The sequence below is a fragment of the Triturus cristatus genome, chromosome 7 (genome assembly GCF_964204655.1).
Source record: "Triturus cristatus chromosome 7, aTriCri1.1, whole genome shotgun sequence".
Classification (NCBI taxonomy): Eukaryota; Metazoa; Chordata; class Amphibia; order Caudata; family Salamandridae; genus Triturus; species Triturus cristatus.
In genome coordinates this window covers 194,173,861-194,194,928 of record NC_140590.1, presented here as the reverse complement: position 1 = coordinate 194,194,928, position 21,068 = coordinate 194,173,861, and the positions used below count along the sequence as shown (strand labels likewise).

Genomic DNA, 21,068 nt, shown 5'->3' with positions numbered 1-21,068 from the left:
AGAAATAATGTTTTCCTCTATAAGAAGAACCTCTATCATCAAATCAAAGGGACCAGTATGGGCGCTACTTGCGCCCCTAGTCTGGCCTGTCTTTATGTCAGCCAATTTGAACAAGTCCATGTTTTCAATGAACTGGCTCCTTTTTTTGAAAACATCAGTCACTGGCACCGTTTCATCGACGATATCATCTTTATCTGGAGTGGTGCCAGTGACCAATTGGAGGAGTTTATAGCCTGGCTTAATTTGGGTGACTCCAACCTCAGATTTACATCCCAGTTGAGCAATGTTTGTATAAACTTTTTGGACATCTGTATCAAGAATAATGATAACATATTGGAGGTTGAGCTTTACAGCAAACCAACAGATAAAAACACCCTGTTACACTATCGGAGTTACCACCCTAAAGCACAAAAAGATTATATTGCAGAAACTGTACCACACTAAAAGACTTCTATGTTCATTCAGACAATCTCAAGAAGAAATTATTGGACAGAGGATACCCAAAAAAACTTATCAAAAATTCATTCAAAAGAGCTAGATTTTATGACAGGGAGTCAATGCTTGACATTAATAAAAAGAAAGATAAAAAGATAAAAACAAAAATGAAGATAAGATTGTGTTTGTTCTCATCCATTAGTAACCAGATAAAGAATATAATCAACAGAAAGTGGAAAATAATAAACAATGAAAGAGAGGAGCCTTTCGAAAAACCGTTGTTTGCTTTCAAGCGCAACGTGAATCTCCGCAATTCATTAGTATACACCTATAGGGACATTGAAGAAAATATCCAAACAACTCTGTTTCAATCCAAGGCAATAGGTAACAATAAATGTGGATTTTGCTCGATATGCGATCAGTGTATTATTAGTAAACAAATCATGTACAAAGGGAATACAATTTCATCCAAAGCTTTGACCAACTGCAGGAGCAAAAATTTAATTTATTTCCTTATTTGCCCGTGTGGCCTAGGCTATGTGGGCGAAACAGGTCGGGAAGTTCGACTCAAAATAATTGAACATAAATCTGCACTTCGTACGCATAAAGAAAATGCACCACTCACAACGCATTTTCTCCAACACAACCACAAATGTGATGAGTTCAAGTGGTTTGTGTTGGAAAAGATTAAGAACAACAGACGTGGTGGAAATGTAGACAAGGTCAGAAAAAAGAGGGAACAATGGTTTATATGCAAACTAGGTACGATCGGGGGAGGCCTCAACTCAAAGGAGGACTGGATGTCATTCATCTCTTGAATTGTTGGCCCTTCATTTACTATATAAAATATGACAGTTTTCTCCTTTTTCCATATTGGGCATCCTTCGTGAGAGGTAGATCTGTACTTGCAAGTCATCCAGGAAGTCCTATTCCAAGATGATGCTCATTATGGCGATCCTCGCGAGTATTTGTATATTCTCCCATTTGTTTTCTCAAATCAGGCTGGTAACGAGTCTATATATATAATCATTAAATTCTGATTATTTTTGCCCCATACACTGATATTGACCGCAATGTTGTATTTACGAGTGTTCCGGGCAGTTGCGGAATTGACTGACTATATTCAGCCCAACATGGCGCTCTTTTGGGAATGTTGCTTAGTCGTTTGACGTTTCAGTCAATCAGACGTTGCTCCCGACCCGGGAGCGGAAGGGATCCTACCGGGGAATACTCGCACGACTGACCGGTGCAACACGGCAACTGTGTAGGCGGGAAAATGCTGTTTACGAACAGGTGTTTGGCATTATTGAAATAATATATATAGGGTCTAGGGTTAGAGATAGAGGCTGTTTATCCGTACCCCGCCGACCAAAACCCGTGGCTGAAATACGAAAAGTAAGTTATGCGCCAGTTTTTATTTTTTCCCTTTATGAGACGAGGCAGCCCGTTTGTAAGCGAGAACCCAATAGTTTAAATGTTTGATTTTGGGTTAGTGTTGCAGTGATATCTTAATCTAGTAGTGAGGGGACTTGGGATAAATATAACCATGAGTAAGATGGTGGCAGGACCTGGTATTGAACTAGTGCGTTCTACTAGTATACCCCGTGTTGGTATATCACATTAAATCTATGTGATTACATTGAACAATGCGAATCATTATATCCAGAGATATTTAGACTTGAGTTGGAGTGATACGGTAGAGAGGTGAACTTTCTCTCGTAGATTAGCGTTTCCCCCTCAAGTACAACACAGTAACATTGAGCCTGTAACGGGCAAGAAAGCATTAACTCACATGTATAGGGAAGGTTAATAGATGTGTCCCTTAGGTGATAATTATCTTAACAGATAGGTATTCAAAGGAAAGTAACTCTGATGATATCCTTTTATTTTAGACCCTAATTATAAAAGGGATACTGTACAGCGATACCCCTACAAAGAAACCATAAAAAGCTCATGGCAAGACGGTCAAGACATACGTAGGAGGGGCGGCTTCAAAATTACGCATATTTCGTCCCCAGGTAAACAGCAGTAAATCTGCGTTGTATTTAACTGTATGAATCCGAATAATGTACTATCCTGATTCACATCGTTCATCCTTCATAGGTCGGTCGATACATCGTATATGTGCCTTACCATTCCGATTGGACCAAGAATAGTGACCTCTTACAAATAAGGACGTTATTATAAAAAGAAGGGGAAAACTCAAAGGAAGCAATAGATTTAAAATATGGAAGGTGAGAGGTTTCCATTCAGATTGAGAATCTAATAATCGGTTATACCCATTCAAATACCTATTATGAGGATTAAAAGATTATATTAAAAAAAAAAATTTCTTCTCTATTGTTAATAGAATTATTTAAGAGCTGTGCAGACTACCTACAGGAGTCTTCCGTATTAAAAAATTGAAAACTACTGAACTACTGTATGGATGAAAACCTTTCCTAACTAGAAGAGGTGAGGTCCTATTTGGTCCCGCTTTTCAGTTTGAGAGAAAATTACTTGACGAAATAGAAGAAGTTAGGTCCTATTGGGTCCTGTTACAAATGCCTGAAAATGGTAATCATTTTTGTCTGAGTGTGCTAGAGGGTTGGAATATACAGTGAGAGGATAGAAAGTTGCATAAATCAGAACACAATAGCAAGATGAATTTTATTTGTGTAATTGACAGAATGGGTCAAGCATATGTTCCAACAAGATTTGTAGTAATGCTGAGGGCATTTTCTATATATATGTCCTAGTCTTTAGTATTAAACTACTGAAAATAGATATGCTGTGCACTCATTGACCGTTTGGAGAATATTGATTGTGTTTTTTTATGTTTTAACATATAGGTACAGACCTAACCATTGTGCCAGTTCCTGTTGCCTTTTAAATTACTACATGAGAGTCAAGAATGTGGTCTTGAAAAAGATGGAGATATATTTAAACCATCAAAACGCGTCGATGCTTATTTTTCTACACAAATCTGTTTACAAGGGCAACAGCTAACGAGTACTAAGCACGAAAGTACCTGGCCCTACGCCCTATATACTGGTGTTACGGATGTATAATATTCTTTATGACATATTGTGGTTGTCTATATTAGTGACTCTCATTTTTTATGGTTTTTACGCTTTGTGATGAACTTAGGTTGCTCATTTTTTATTGGTTATTTATGTGAAATCATTGTCTGTATGAAATAATCTTCTTGTTTTTTTAACACGTCAAACAATTAATAAATCTACCTACCAAGTTAGTTTTTTACTGGTTTACAGTTTTGTTCTGTGTACTTCTGATTATATGCAACGCAATCTTCCTCGGTCGAGATGAATGAGTGAGATTATTGGGTTTGAAGGAGGATACGTGTGGGAGAATTTTCATCTGCACTCAATTATTTGGTCCAAAGGATACTTTTTTGATTTACCCGGCCTAGTCATGGAGCCATAAATGATTCCTACTTAATGAAAAAGGCAGGTGGGTCTTGATGGAGCAAGTACTCGTATAAAAGAGACTTCCTCGGAAGCAATCCTCTCAAATAACTTGCAATGTAGTAATAATTGTGTTCGTAAATACTAATAACGCACCAGAAAATCCGTACACTGAAGCTTGAGGGAAGCTTTCATATGTGTCGTACTAACAAGTAACCCGAGAGTGATTAAAGATGGCTGCTAACGCGGGAATTGTCACTGCGCATGCGTCAACTACATCTTCGTAGTAATGACGTACCTTTGCTCTGGAGGGAAATCTTTGCAGCTGTGCAAACGGTTTCAAAATGGCCGCTTGGAACTCACATGTTAATGCGCATGCTTAGGCTGAAACTAAACCCTGCAAAATCAATAAAATGCTAATGCGAAAGATTTATATAAGTAAATGGGAATCGAGTAGAGATTTAAATATTACCCCTTGAATATATATCACATATGCTCTGGTTATTGAGGAATTTCCTTGAAAAGAAGATTGGCATTTCTCTAACCGAGAGATAGCTGATTTAGATGAACTGCACAGGCAGCCCATACCATAATATCATGGGCAATCGCTTCACTCAGGCATACTCTCTGCCATACCATTTCGGAGTTTTACAGTGATTCATTCGCCAATCTCTAAGGAGATTAACTTTTGCCTTTGTACAACAGTTGTGGCCATACCCTGGAGTTTAACTCTTATCTATTCTTACATTCTGGTGTTCCTGGCCACATTTCCATGACCATTATCACTGATCCTTAATAATACATAGTCTTCCTGTTCACATACACTAATTATCTCCCCCTTGGTAAGTAGCAGCATAGCATCACACATACATGTCTCAGGATAACTGACTATTCCAGTCTCTAATACCTTGTACTGCCCACACAGGTCTTATGTATGTGTTTGTATCTAAAGGAACCAGGACAGTGGCCTTGATGTCCATCCAATACACAGGCCTTCTATGCAATCTCAACCAGTATGTATTCTCCTTTATTCCGCATATACATGTCAATTCCATTACACTTTTATTAATATTGCATAACTCTTCAGCTCCCCAGTTTGATGTCAGTTCTGATGAGAACTCTTTATATCTCATGCAGGGTTGAAACGCAGTCGACACCATCTAACGACAAACCTCAGATCTAACCATGCCCTGGTACCACCCCTGGTGTGGCTAACTATATTTACTTCTGTTGGCTGTATTTTGTTGTATACCAATATACCATTAATATTCACATATTTGGCACTTCTCTTGCGATGTTCGTCTATGGTTTTTCTCATTTGGAGTCCTGTTTAGTAAGGCTCTCATCACTCACCTGACTGTGTTATTTTCAACTGTTTTGTGCATTTCATTATGATTTTTGGAAATCAAATAAAATTCGGATGAATTAAATTTGATATAAACACTGGTTGACTTTCAAATACATTTTTGCTGAGATTTAATTTGCAACAGAATGTCTTACTGAGCAGTCTCCAGCCCTGATTGATTAAATAAGTATTCTCCTGTTGTATTATAGTGTTCTTTAAATGAGTTCCACGTGCATGCCTGTTCCAAGTGTGCACTTGATTCCCATGTTCACATGGATGTTTGGGTTTTTCTTGTTCCCTTAAACTACTCTAAACCAGAGAAGGTAGCTTAGAATCTGAGGTACTTAATTGATGACACTCTTTCTATGCAAGACCAGGTAAATGCAATATGTGGAAAATGCTTTAGTCTACTCCGCTTGCTGTGTTAGCTTTTCATTTGGATTCTGGTGAAATGGCGAGGGATATTCACTCAAAAATTAATTATGAACAGGCTGGCATATGTGAATTCTTTGCACCTAGGAAAGGCCAACTTTCTATTCACTTGACTGCAATTTATTCAGAATGCGGCAGCCTGACTTATTTGTAATAATATGCAAAGTTGTTCGGCTTGTGCCTGCTTGAACTCACTTCTTTGGCTTCCTGTACATAAGAGTGCCAAATTCAAGCTAGTATGTCATGTTCATAAGGCTCTCCATGACACTGAGCCAGCAGCCGCGGATCGTGTAGGGCGTGTTAGTGGGGCGGTGACGTGGCACAGAGGAGGGGCAGGGTGGGTGGTTGAAAAATGCGGCATACGGCCGATTTCAGGTAAGTTACGAACACATTCATTGCGTGCGCTGCATCGCCAAATGCGATGCAGCGCGCGCAACGAAATTCGTTTTATTATTTTTCTTTGTAACTTACCAGAAATCGGCCGTATGCCGCATTTTGCAACCCCCCACCCTGCCCCTCCTCTGTGCCACGTCACTGCCCCACTAACACGCCCTACACGTTTCGCGGCTGTGAGCCAGCCATTTTGCGTGACTGAGTCACTCCTTATAAGCCAATGTGAGCAGCTTGTTCAGCAAAACTAACTTTGGTGAGGGGCCAAGCGTATTAGAAAAGCCAGAATGGGTGGCCACTCTTTCAAACATCTGGCAGTCTCTCCGTGGAACTCTGCCCCTTGATCTTTGCCTTACCTCTGACCTCTTTTTTTTTGGAAGAGGTTGAAGACTTGGCTATTTCCCATACTGGGATTTTAGTGCATGGAGCTTTATAAACCTTGTTCCAGTGCCGGGATATGCCCTAGGGGATGATTGGAGTGCTTCATGAATACAATTTGAAGTTCCTAGAATTACCCACCTACTCTTGCAGCACTTCCTGTTTGTTTTACTGTGAGCTATCACACAGTGCCCCTCTATACCTATAAACTATGTGCCAAAACCTTTCTTCCCTTATATGGAGCTCTGTGCACATCCCTGGATTGTATCACAGGAGAATGATGAACTCCCCCTACAAACCAGTTATGAAACAGGTTTCCTGCCACTAGTATCAGGCCACTAGATTCGAGCTATTCCAAAAATGAAGTCATGGATTATAAGGGGTTATAATGTAACCCCATCCAGGCGGCGGATCTCCCCTCCCTGCTTTCCCCCCCTCGTACCCTCCTGCTATGCTCTGCTACCTCAAATCACCACTGACAACTTCTGTTGGGTGCCTGAAAAGGGCGCAGTTTATTCATATCACAAAACTTTATACAATTGTAACGCATTGTTCATGGTCATGTACATATTGCATGGTTATTCTTGCCCCAGCTTTATCAATCAACTGGGAGGGGAGGGAACCCTTTCTGCGTTTCCTGCTTCCGGGTTTAGGCTTCAGCTTGCTACCGATTGGGCGGGTCTCCGTTTGGACCTGTCCGGGCCGCAAGTGCCGTCCCGCTCGCCCTGTGACCTTACATGGGCCCTCCCTTCTCCCAGAGGCCCCTGCCGGCTGGCATCCCAAGGGCCTTTCTTGTGTATCTACTTTAATTGCTTGTGACTGGGTCCTTTGTTTTTGTCTCCTTCTGAGCCCCTGCCGTGAGGCATCCCAAGGGTCATGGGGAGAGCATTGTCTCTAATCCTTGTTGGCGGCGTGCCGCCCTTTTGGCTCCCTCAGTGCCCCTGCCGTGCGGCATCCCCAAGGCATTGCGAGAGCCTCTCATCTATCTTCTACTGGGTTCTCCCCTTTATTTTGTTAATTTAGTCTGTCTAGCTCCTCCGCTACCCTCCACCTTGCAGCTGCGACGCCCGACTCTTAGGTGTGGGTGGGTGGGATTCTTCTCTGTTCGCCCTTGGCCCGGGGGGGGGATTTGTGATCACCAGCCCGGTGACCCCCCTTTTATTCCCCCCCCTGGCCCTTGAGCGCGACCCCTGATTGGGGGGGGCTCGCTCACGCCTTTGGGGCCAATCCTGGCCCCCGTCAGCCTATCCCTTATTCAAATGCCTGAGGGGGTTGGCCGGGGGAGGGGCGCCGCCCCCGGACGGCGTTTTGCCCGGGCCCCTATCGGGTCCGGCTTTGCCTACCCGGCCCGGGTTCTAACCCCATCCAGGCGGCGGATCTCCCCTCCCTGCTTTCCCCCCCTCGTACCCTCCTGCTATGCTCTGCTACCTCAAATCACCACTGACAACTTCTGTTGGGTGCCTGAAAAGGGCGCAGTTTATTCATATCACAAAACTTTATACAATTGTAACGCATTGTTCATGGTCATGTACATATTGCATGGTTATTCTTGCCCCAGCTTTATCAATCAACTGGGAGGGGAGGGAACCCTTTCTGCGTTTCCTGCTTCCGGGTTTAGGCTTCAGCTTGCTACCGATTGGGCGGGTCTCCGTTTGGACCTGTCCGGGCCGCAAGTGCCGTCCCGCTCGCCCTGTGACCTTACATGGGCCCTCCCTTCTCCCAGAGGCCCCTGCCGGCTGGCATCCCAAGGGCCTTTCTTGTGTATCTACTTTAATTGCTTGTGACTGGGTCCTTTGTTTTTGTCTCCTTCTGAGCCCCTGCCGTGAGGCATCCCAAGGGTCATGGGGAGAGCATTGTCTCTAATCCTTGTTGGTGGCGTGCCGCCCTTTTGGCTCCCTCAGTGCCCCTGCCGTGCGGCATCCCCAAGGCATTGCGAGAGCCTCTCATCTATCTTCTACTGGGTTCTCCCCTTTCTTTTGTTAATTTATTCTGTCTAGCTCCGCCACGCTCCCTATGGTTTCTCGATCAGAGGGAGCTCCCCCCTAGCCGACTCCTACCCCCGACTGTCATAGGAAACCCCTCTGCTCCAGAACCCCCACGATGTTCAGCAGGAACATATCCATCCCCACCCCTGTGAGGTGAACTCCGTCTTCGCTGTGATACCCCGGGGATCTTAAGTTTATGAACCCATGCCGTACGAAACCCCAGCCATTCGCCTTACATACTTTTGCCATGGTGATATTGAGTTTCTTCCTAGACTTTTCCACCGCCCCCAGGTCGATTGCCCCCCGCCAGGTGCTCCGCACGATGATTTCTGAAAAAATATGTCCGCGGGGCGTGTCATTCTTGCTAATGCTGTGAGGCCCTTCTGCATGTCTTCCAAGAGTGCCTTTCGCCCCATTGCTGCCAAGTCATTCCCGCCCAAGTGGACCACCACTGCATCTGGCTTGCTGCCCCGCTGTCCCGCATCCCGCGCTATGGACAGCAGCCCTTGGCCCGGGGGGGGGGGATTTGTGATCACCAGCCCGGTGACCCCCCTTTTATTCCCCCCCCTGGCCCTTGAGCGCGACCCCTGATTGGGGGGGGCTCGCTCACGCCTTTGGGGCAAATCCTGGCCCCCGTCGGCCTAGCCCTTATTCAAATCCCTGAGGGGGTTGGCCGGGGGAGGGGCGCCGCCCCCGGACGGCGTTTTGCCCGGGCCCCTATCGGGTCCGGCTTTGCCTACCCGGCCCGGGTTCTAACTCAGTGCTTTTCAATGAGAGAGCCAGACTTCCCACAGTGAAAAACGGCTTCGGAAATGTTTCACTGCCAGAACAACCAAAACATAATTACATGTGCCCTACATTTTAAATACCATCCATCCATCCTTCCGAATGACATTTAGTACCTGCCTTAGGGGCAACGTACAAGTTTTAAAAAAGCGGGTTTAGGCCTGAAAAAGATTTATAAATTATTTTGCCAGTTTTAAAACTACACACTCATGTGCAAGGGCAGGACTGAAGACATGCTTGAACTGCCACTCTACGGGTGGCACAATAGGTGCTGTAGTCCACTAGTGTAATTTAACTTACAGGCCCTGAGCACACAGCATACGTTTCATGGTCGCCAGCCACGTCTGTAATAATAATAATAATCCACATTTATAAAGCGCGAACAATCATCCGTAAGGGTCTCTAGGCGCTGGGGGCTGTCGGGAAGATTAAGCAAGCTATTGCCCAGAGTCACATGGTGCTGGGCTTAACTACCGCCGGGGATCGAACCGTGACATTCAGATTCCAGAGTCAGTCGCCCTGGCCGTGGCGCCACACCTCTTCCACGTCTGTAAGGCCTCATGGCCGAGCGGCAACATAAACTTTGTTGCAAGTTGCATAGAGCAGGTGCTGGTGGTAATTGCAGGCTAAGATGCTTTCATTGCATTTGTTGTGTACAGTGTACAACAGTTGACAAAGGCTAAGAATATCCTGTGAGTAGTGTACCAACTATTAACCAAACATGACAAACAGAAGTGATGTAGAGTCCCTTCTGCTTCCAAACTAACTATTGACCACATATGCGAAGCAAAGGTACTATAAAGCCTTTGTTAATGTTCTTCCTTTTGTGTATTCCCAGAAACTGTTATATGTACCAGAAGGGATATGCTTGTTTATTGGGACTTCCAATCCCAGCAGCCTCGAGCAGCAGCCATCTTGGGAGAGGCTCTGGTGTAAGGAGAGCCCCGCCCAAAACCACAAGCACTTGGCATTGAGAATCCTCCTGCTGCCAGCGGGCACTCCTGGATTTTCACCGGTGCCATTGGGGGCTGCAGTCCTATGCTAAACCCTGGAAATTCCTCCAGCTGTGTTTAGAGATTGGGCCAATCTCTTAAGAGAGATTTAGGCAGAACCATTATGAGTCAACTGCTAATGTCCAAACCAGTTTGCAGTTATCCTCAGTTACAGAAGCTAACAATGATCGAAACCCCATGGCAATGAAGGAATAGCTTGTGGTATGTACCAACGAATATGGTTGTCTTCTTGTTTAGAAAAGATGAATACAATAAACTAACCCTGTCCTTTGTTCATCACCTAAACGCTCATTCTTTCGTATCAGCGCACTTGCTCCTGTTAAGACCCATCACAAGTTCCCTTGGCAGGCGATTACAAGTATTTAGTACATACTATGCATAAGAAGGAAAGGGAAGGGAGATCAAGAAAAAAATATTGTCTACTTTCTTTTACATAAATCCCTCCCAGCTGCTCCATCCCCCACACTGTTTCCCTTTCCTGGCAACTCCATAGTCTGTGCGATAATAGTAAGTGGACTTGGTGGTGCATGAAGGTGGACATCTGATTTGTCGTGTAAGACCAGAGGAACTTTACGAGCATTGTGACATGCCAGGGATTTATAGGTAAGTTAAATGCGCCAATTAGGATTTTTAACCACTTCAATAATATTGTAGGGACCAAAGCACATATACTGGGGCCTCGTCAGCATGGTCCAAGCAAAGAGTGTCCACAAATCAAAAGCAACAGTTAAAAAGGGTGCTCAGGCAAAAGAAGGGCTTTTCTAATGGAGGTGAATCATTCTCTTGTACCACTAAAGCTGTCAGACCCTGTATGAGGGGGTCACAGCTCAGACAGGGACTTCTGGGACTCAGCAATGGTTGTTAGGGTCATTTTCCAATGGTGTCCTAGAGTTCACCCTACTATGATTTTGAAAGCAGGGCAAAGTAAATTGTTTTCATATTTGACTCTCGGGGTAGCAAGGCTGAGCAGTAAAGGGCTATTCAGGGAGACTGAAACAAGAGCAAGACAACAGTCAAACAATAGATAAAAAACATATTATGGGGGTGGGCAGAAATATCATGGTGATTGGGGCTGTGCTGCCTCCCTACCGGGCAGAAGATATCCCCCCATATGGTGTTATTCTTGTCCTACCGTGCTCAGACATCCTATTCTAAACCTTGCCAGGGGACTACTACTCTCATACTGCCAGGGCCAGGCACGGCTCCTGCCAGGGCCAGGCACGGTTGGTGCTCGGGCATTCCTCAGCATCTAATGCATCATCCTCACGTTCAGGCTACCCTCACCTGCCATACGTGCCCTCATGTTCAAACCCAGTAGGCAGCTACTGTCTGTGAAAGCTGTGGCACGCATCAACATGGATGGGGAAAAACAGACCCCAACAGACTCCGCACCGGGCACTATTCTAAAGAAACTGACCACTCTCCGGCTTTCTGTGACTATTGTGAAAACCATGACGGCAAAAATAGCATTGGATATCTTCCTGATTTACTCTGAGCTCTCCTCCTTCCACACACACATGCAGCAGACACAGGACAGGCTGCAGCAGGTGAAGCATAAAATAGCGGCCTCCATACTGGGAGAAGGACCACTTGTTCCACCAGTGCAATGTTATGGAGGCGGAGGACTTTAACCACAGAGATAACCTCTGCTTCCCGAGGATACAGAGCTATTGGAAGGATCAGGCATGCTGCGGTTGATGACGTGCTTTACCCTGGAAATTGCCAAGATCCAATTCGATTCCTCTCTGGAATTCCAAAGAGCCCAAAGACTCAGAACAAGCCGGCAACAGATTAACAACAGACCCCAGCAGGTTATAGCCTGCTTCCTGAGGCACCAGAAAATAATTCAGGAAGCCAAGCGCCATAGCCCACTCGACCACGGGGAGCTGGAAATCATCATCATTCAGGACTTTTATCAGGAGAGTTTGCAATGCAGGAAGAGATTCCCAACCCTTCAATCCTGTCTTAAGAATTTTGACCTGTGTTATGGGCAACTGGATCCTGCCACCACACTAGCCATCACGGTAAGACCCAAGAATCTTTTTATTTTTTTTATAAACTTTCTATTTTCAACAAAATAGAGTGATATCAGTCCAAATGGCAGGCCCACAGTAAGTGACTCCAACTTCAATACATCAACATAAGCCACAAGAATTTGATGACCCTGGACAGTTAGAAAGCTAGCTAGGTTCTCACGATGGCCCAGTGAGCCTCCAGTGACACAACATCTCAATTTCAAGATGGTTCCACTGCCTCCCAGTCAAACAAACAGTGATGTCTGGAAGAAATAATGTGACAATGGGTGTCTGGCGTAAAACTGAATCAGATGGGGAAATGCCCTAAACTGCAGGATAAATCACACTCACCCCTGAAGTCCCTGTAACAGTCTGACCTGCAATGGACTGTCCTGGAGAGATCGGATGCTTTGTATTTGAATACCCTGGACTCTTGGTTTACATCCTTTGCAATGTTGATATGGGTACAAAGGTCTGATGGAGGAATTGCATGAATGCTGGAGTTGCAATGCTTGCTTTACCTGCTTCATGTTTATTACGGTCCACCATCTCCCCACTCCCCTACTGTTGGTTGTGACACAGGGTCTCCCTTGGGACTCATAGCTTTTAATATGGGCAAACCTTGGAGACACTACTGATATTGAGTGGGTTGCTCTCATTGTGGAGGCTGCATACTTAGGGAGCCAAGGTGTCAGCTCTATGTTACCATGCCTCCCTACATGCCCACCACATCTACTGACAAGTCCTTGAAGTTACTCTCCAAAGGCCTGCATATTTCTACGCTGCTGCCACCCTGCTCAGCCTTAGCCAACTAATTCCCAGTAGGTTCACTTTTCTTCAGGCTTTATCAGGGCGCCAAGCTGCCCTTCCCCCTTCTTGCCTCCTCCCTCTTTCCCCCCAGGTGAGCAGCTGCCACACCGCCAGTTACCTCTAAGGAGGCTCATGAGTGAACCATATGGTTGAGAGGACCATCTCGCACCCTGTCCCAGGGAGTGCTCTCACTTGACTTTGCCCGTGCTCAATGGTTAAATGCCCTATGTCATGCATAACCTTGAGATCCTCTTACTTAGTATGAATGGAATGACTCACATATGTGAGGCTGGGGGCATTCCCTGCAACATCCATGGCTTTATGACACTGACCCATATTTACGACAAATCATAAGTCTGAGGCAGTGCCAAAAACTTATTGTGTAAGGGAGGCACAACGAGGAGATATATCTTTATTTCTCTTCATTTTTCCTCTTTCTCTGTGTGCTACATTTGGCAGCACACAGAGAAAGAGGAAAAAGCCTCTTATGATAGTTTTTGTGCAGGAAGGGAAACCTTTCTGCACCAAAATAATCATCTCCTCCACACAGACACCCATGCACCATGGTGCAAAGGTGCCAGAGTTGGCCCATGGCAGCCCATTGAGCACCAGCGCAGGGGAAAAGGACAGGAATGCGCCATATCTAACATATACAGTGCATTCCTGTCCTTTTTATTTGTAATGGGGCAGTGCATCAGGAAAGACTGCTGCGTTGCCCTATGGCAAAGAACTCATAACTAACGCCCTGAATGTCATAAACACACTTTTCCAAACAACAGTAATAGTTAAACATGAACTCCAATCAGGAGAGTTGGAGTGTGTGTCATTGGTGCACTCAGTGCCCCTTTTCACTGCAACATATAGAAAATGACGACACCAATTCTATTTTTGCTGATGTAATGATATCCCCTGCATAATTCCTGACCGATTTCTCTGCCGGTTCTGGACAAACCATATTTTATTGATTGCTGCAAGAAGCTCATTTAAATCTGGGAAACATTACAACAAAAACATTTTAGACATCTTGATTAATATGCAATCTTTATTTATGTTAGTGCTTTGAAGCAGATCAAATGTTTACAAATTCTGATAAACCCATTCCATTTGAACATTCAAAAGTGGAATAATGTGGATTTTGGTATTCTCTTCTCATTAGGAGGGATTCGTGAGTGAACAGGATTGTTAAGTTTGTATGGTTACCTAGAGCTGGATGTACGACCTTACATTTTGTGAGTACCTATTTGCGATTTTTTGAGACTCGCAAGTAGAGATTCTCAAAATGAAGTGTACGATAGGGCCAGATGTACGACCATTTTATTTTGGGAGCCCCCAATTATGATTTTTTGTGAATTACAATTAGGGACCCGCATAATAAAATGCACTAATGTGTCTCGGACACATTTTGAGATTCCCAATGGGGTCACAATTTACCTGCCTCATCAGTATTCATGAGGCAGGTCACAATTTGAGACCCATTAAGAATGGCATGTAGTTACAGGGATGGGGCAGCTGGGGTCAGCAGATCACCATGCCTGGGATTGATTTTTAAAGGAGCATTTTTTTTCAAATGCAGCCCGTTTTACTTAAATTAAAACGGGATGCATTTAAAAAATAAATAAATAGAAGCTAACTTTTCATTTTTTAAGAGTAGGCAGTGGTCTCTGGGACCACTGCTGGCTCTTCAAAAATGTTGGTGCCGATATTAACAAAGGGGAAGGGGTGTCTTGGGGACCCCTTCCTGCTCACAAATGGGTTACCACCTCTTTCACTGAATCAGTAATACATGAATGTTTTGCGACCGCATTCCAGTCGCAAAACAATCATACTTGACCATGTGTCTGGCTATTAGGAGGGGATGCCTTTCATAGGCCCCACCCGAATACCAACTCACAAACCCTATTTTGTAAGTCAGTAATAGGTTACTGAATCGCAAAATACGGTTGGTACATGCTGACAGCCGATTTAGCGGCCGCAAACAGCCTGATTATCAGCTTTTGATCACTAAAAGCTGTTGTACATTTGGCCCCTAAAGTTAGTCTTGTAAATCTTGATGCCCCCTTCAGCTGGGTGTAGAGGCCATTACCAGTTTCTTGTCTGTAACTCATATTTGTCTACTGTTACCAATATTTCAGAAAGTTGATATGCAATTATTTTAAATATAATGCATTCACATAATTTAGCTGTACAATAAAATTGTTAGAATAGTGAATGGGATCGAGTTTGGAAGAACACATTGAAACGTAAACAACTTTAAAGATAATAATACACTTTTATCGGGGCTCAAACCAAATTGGGGGCAGGGAGAAATGTTGAGTCAAAGTTGGCATGGTATTGGTTCACATTAATCGAACTGTCAGTATAAAAGGCAAATTCCATTCAAGTATCTTGATTAGAACAAATAGCAATTAAAACACTATTGGTGCAAACTATTAGCAGGGAACCACCTGCAGTACATCTGGATTGCTAGCAACAGTTCTTGGTGCCTGGAGATGACAGAGGGAGCAATCTCTATTCTGTTGAAATGTTTAAACATTGCTCATGGCCACCTATCCCAAGTTTGCACAGGAATCAGCATTGTGGGCAGTGTGGCTATTACCAGATGAGGTATTGTGTGCTTTTTCCTACAGTACCACAATTTTCCCATTACAGATTTCACCAAGAAAATCATAATACAATCTAACAAGGGAAAATAACAAGAATCCTGTCATAATCTCTGCTGTAAATACTGAGTTCCCATTGTATGGATATTGCATAGCAATTCTTAACCAGAAGGAGTACACCACACTTTGTATTTCCAACACCCTTGCCTGTAACTCTGTGCACCCCGTTCAAAGGACTGACACTCATAATTTGGGCCAGACTCTGACGATTCCCAATATGGCGGTAGTGGTCGGACCAGCTCCAGGGAGTTATATGTGCAGAAGAAGCTGCTAGAGAGACTACATGAACGTGAAGCATAGAGCGCTAGATGTGCATATTGGCTTTGGCTTTCAGAAACATAAAAAATCTGGGGTAATGTGCTCCCTTCTTTCCCTAACCGAGCTCTCTGTAGGAATATTGTCTACTCACACTCACTTTGGGGAATACACTTGTCATTATGCAAGACAAATCCTTTCGCACAAACACACCCGGGAGCACATATCAAGGGGCAAGCAATGTGTTCTTGTTTGTAGTTCTTGCAGGTTCTCTGGCATTGCTTATTACAGCGACTGAAATAAGTATTTTCTGGACAGGATTCACAATCCTGTTTCAGGACACAGTTGTGAGAACCCTCATGTTCCAGAATGTACTTGTCATCACAGACACAGCCGGGGACGCACATCTTGTTACATGGCTTCATCTTATTTCGATGTTCACAGCTTTGTTGACATCCAGCCCCACAATCTGAAAAATGTTGGTGCTCAGGGCATTCTGTGGAAGAAGATAATAAACGTTATTGGAACACATATGAAAACATTGAAATCCATCAAGACAACAACAATTGCAACAACACAACCCTACTTGTGTTCTTCTGTAGACCTGGTGAGGTGTTTCAAAGTATTATTCCATGTTTTAAGCTGGCTCTTTCCATGAACTGAACATGGAAATAAATACATGTCTGGCAATGGGGACAAACTACTAGGGCCTGATTTAAAAAAAAAAGAAACATTTACTGTGTGAGTTGTGTTTTTCTCTACTGTTGGTGTAACTGTCTCCAAAATATCCATAAATATTGCACATTCATAGCCAAAATATTTCTGAATGAATTCAAATTTCAAATCATAGAGACATTAGCAGCAACATCTCTTCCAAATTCAGGATTACTGGAATCCCATAAGAGCTCTTTATTCTTATGAGCATATGACATCATTAATAACAGTAAATATAACACATATGGTACATTGATGTTAAATATTTTTGACCCAGCTTCATAGATGCAACTGAAGAGAGAAATGCATCTTTCCACAGCCTTTCTTTGTACATGGACATCCACATCAAAATTGTCAAAATGTATGTTCTAATTTCAAACCATACAGTAGGCCGAAAGTAAAAGATTTTGCGATGGTAAACCCACTGAACTAACAAAATCACTTGGTTTTCAAGATTCATTTTTGTAATATACAAAAGCTACTTTACAATTTGCAAACCTAATCAGAATTATTATAATAATTGTTGTGTCACATTTCATAGCTATTAATTGTGCATATGGACATAGCTATTTGAATGTAATTGTGGTTATGTCTTGCATGCAATCCGTTAGGGGAGAACCATATGTGACCCTTAGTTTGATGCTCACTAGGGACCTCTAGCCGCAGATTGTGGTACTGCACCTAGTCAACTATGTTAGACCTTTAATGAATTTCCCTTCATTAGCTCCACATAGAGTACAACCTAATCCAGGATTAATATAATAATTATTTTGTCACATTTCAAAGCTACTAATTGCATATATTCAATTTACTGTGATACTGTCTTGCATGCAATGCATTATGGGTAGGGTAGATTTACCATATCTTCAAAGTTTATGATGCTCCCTAGGTTCCGCTCGGCACAGCTTGCAGTACTGCACCTACACATCTCACATTTATATTCAACCTGCTATAAATTTCCTTCATCAGCTCCACATAGAGCAAAACCTAATCTGGAATTAATATAATAATTGTTTTGTCACATTTCAAAGCTATAAATTGTATATGGACAGAGCTATTTGAATGTACTTGCGGTACTGTCTTGCCTGCAATGCATTATGGGAGTACCATATGTGACCAAATGTTTGTGATGCTCACTAGGGACCTCTAGGAGCAGCTTACACTACAGGCAGTGCTGGTACCTTGCTCACTAGGGACCTCTAGGAGCAGCTTGCAGTACTGCATCTACGACATCTCACATTTATATTCAACCTGCTATAATTTATTCTTCACCAGCTCCACATAGAGTACAACGTAACCTAATCCGGAATTAATATTATTCTTTTGTCACCTTTCAAAGCTACTAATTGTATATATGGACAAAGCTATTTGAATGTACTTGTGGTACTGTCTTGCATGCTATGCATTATGGGTAGGGTGGATTTACCATATCTTCAAAGTTTATGATGCTCACTGGAGACCTCTAGGAGCAGCTTGAGGTGCTGCACCTAGACAAGCAGTGCTGGTGCCTTGCTCACTAAGGACCTCTAGGAACAGCTGGAGGTACTGCACCTAGACATACAATGCTGGTTCCTGGCTCACTATGCAATCATTTGCAATGCACTAGGTCTCACATTACTGAAAGTATGAGCTATTGGTGCTGCATTATTATCTGCAACACCAATACCTCAAACTATCATTAATGCGAGACCTATTGCATTGCAAATGCTTGTTTCTCTTTAGTATGGGATTGCATGTTACTTTTTCAGGACTCCATATAGCTAATCTAAGATCAAATTGAAGATGTGACTTACAAAGTTTTGAAACTCTGCCTGAAACAATTAGGAGGATAAATGGGGCTGACTTCAAGTCTATTCTTCATGTATTATACAGACGAGAACTCTCACACAGGTAAAGTTGTCAAGCCATACCTAAATAGTGGGCGCTGAAACAAGCCACTGCTACTCCCTCTGTGCCATATTTCATGTATTTTGTGACAAAAAAAATTAATAAGATTTCAAATTCAGCATGTGAAATTGTTTGACACAATGTCATAAGTCTGAATATATTCAGTTAGGGTTGGGTGATTCCAGCATGCCACAGTAGGGGAAAAGCCCTGCCTGAGGACTCAGAAAAGCTCAGCACCATGATTGCAGCATTCTAGCACGACAGTGGTGAACAAACATACGTCTTTCTAGAACACAAGTCTTATCATATTCAAATTGAGACTGTAACAATGCAAAGTGAAAATGTTTCCTACGTTCCCAGCTATGTTGTGATAGTCACCCACCAAATCCTCCATGTAGGAGGCAACATTTGAAAAGGGAATACTGTATCCCCTATTAGAAGGTTCTGGTTCCTCGGGATGAAGTAAATTAGGCCTTCTAGATTATATTTTTGGTATGTATTGAATAGTAGTGTTCCCAATCCCAACCACCTTCTTTCCCAAACTATTAGTAATGTAGGATTGACTAGCCTGTTAACTAGAGAACTTAAGGCAAAGATTAGAGGCTTGTGCAGAAATAGGAAGATTCAGACGTGCTCAACCTTTTGATAAAATGGATTATTTCCTCCATGTCTGTTCGCCTCTTCTCTTGCTATTTTTTTCTTTTCTCTGGAGAACTGGAAATTAGGATGCCATGAGTCTTTTGTACAAAATAGAATAGTTTCTTAACTTCTAAAAAATAATCATCTTCAGAGAGAGAAAATGATAACAATAGATCCAAATGCATTAGCATAGCAAAACGCCTAACCTTAAAGTGTTTGATTCAGTTTTTTCTGTGAACAGGTCTCTTCAATTGCTTGTAGTGTTGTGTTTAAACAGTTTGGTGCCCTTGGTATGATTGTATTTATTTTTTACTAAACATCTCTTAATTGATGATGTTCTGGTACAGAGACAACACAAACGGCCATTACACCTGAAGTGCAACGAGGCAACAACATTCCATTACATTATGATGACAAACAGCACCAAAGACAGTGCAATCAGTTGCTTACATCACCTATAGTAGTAAGGGTAACAGGCAGTATAGGAAAAATGGGAGAATACCATTTCAGCATAGTTAGAACCTCCCCAACACCTTTAACAGAAACAGAAAGAAAAAACAAAAACATGCTTGAAATAGAAATGTGTCATTCTAGGTGAAAACAACCATCTTTTACACTCAAATATTCCTAAAAGGCCCAAGTAGTAGAGCAAGGGGGAGGGGGATGTGGCCAGGGGTTTAGACTAGGAGTGAGAGCTCAGTTGAAGAGATGGATTGCTTTCAGTCTATGTGGAGTAAGGCAGGAGTATTCCAACAGGAGTATTCCGGATGATATTTATAATCTCATCCTTACACACAATTTTGACATTGCTTTCCTTACAGAAACTTGGTTAAACAGATCATCTCACCCTATCATAGACCTACTAGTTCCCCCTAGTCATAAGATTATTCAACTAGATATCCTCAAGTAATCTGGTGGGGGAAAAGCTTGCATATACCGCAGCACTCTTGCAGTGTTGCAGGCAGAAACAATCATCCTGCCTGAATGTGAATATCTGGGCATCAACATCACTAGCAATAATATGCTCAGTTGTAAGCTACACGCCTTCTATCTCCCTCCTGGTTACAATCTGCTGTTCATCGAACAAAACATGGAGATCATCACAACCAATGATAACTCTCAAGTTTTCGAGATTTTCCTTTGAGACTTTAACCTACACTGGAATGACCTGAAGGACCTGGCAGTGAACAGCTTGAAGTCTTTTATATCAGACCATGAGTTCACCCAAATCTGCGACAGCCAGACTCACATCAAGGGCAAGACTTTGGATCTTATAATCTCAAAGACAGATAACATCACATTGGAATCCATTATCCCCTGTGAATGGACCAACCATTACTGAATCACCTTCCTAATCGAGCTAACGGTGGCTCAGATGGCCCAGAAGAGAGCACAACTGAAGAAAATACAACAATGGAAAATAAATCTACTAGACATAACCTCAATGATTTAGACAACCACTTTAAGATCACTTTGAACCCTCAGGTTGACATGGATGATATCCATGACCTCACAGACTTCTATCACACTACCATTTTGGAAGTTCTTGACTCGTTTGCCTCTTCAACTAAATAATATATCCACTAAAGTATCCAAGCCCTGGTTCAATGACAACTTGAACTTAGAAACAATTAAAGAGCTTGGATATCCTCTCTCTCCTTGACACTCCTAAAAAGCTTAAAATCAGCAAGGAACACATAAAACAGAAGAATAAGAAAATTGAAAGCTAACTTTTTAAAACTCAACTTGACCAAGCAAAAAACCGACCCAAAAAACTTTTTGAAATCATCAAACAACAATCAATCAATGTATCAGAGCCAGCCCTCTCTCAAACTGTGAAGACCTGGCTGCATTCTTCCTGGAGAAAACTACAAATATCAAGAATGAACTTGAATCAGCAAAGGAACTACTCCTGGC

The 21,068-nt window shown here is 42.9% G+C and overlaps 1 protein-coding gene and 1 long non-coding RNA gene across 2 annotated transcripts in view; one reads left to right on the top strand and one right to left on the bottom strand.

The window, feature by feature from the left end:
- Window positions 1–1,695: 1,695 nt before the first annotated feature.
- On the top strand, window positions 1,696–3,587 carry LOC146809198 (uncharacterized). Its single transcript, XR_014965530.1, has 4 exons — window positions 1,696–1,830; window positions 2,328–2,453; window positions 2,539–2,669; window positions 3,267–3,587. It is a non-coding gene; the product is annotated as an uncharacterized LOC146809198 (long non-coding RNA).
- A 10,433-nt stretch (window positions 3,588–14,020) lies between these two features.
- The window catches only part of LOC146809197 (venom serine protease inhibitor-like), an 82,670-nt gene continuing 75,622 nt past the window's right edge, over window positions 14,021–21,068 (bottom strand). Inside the window, exon 4 of the mRNA XM_085616019.1 lies at window positions 14,021–16,407. Coding sequence (XP_085472145.1) covers window positions 16,058–16,407 — 350 coding nt within the window. The 3' untranslated portion in view covers window positions 14,021–16,057. The remainder of the gene's footprint in view (window positions 16,408–21,068) is intronic.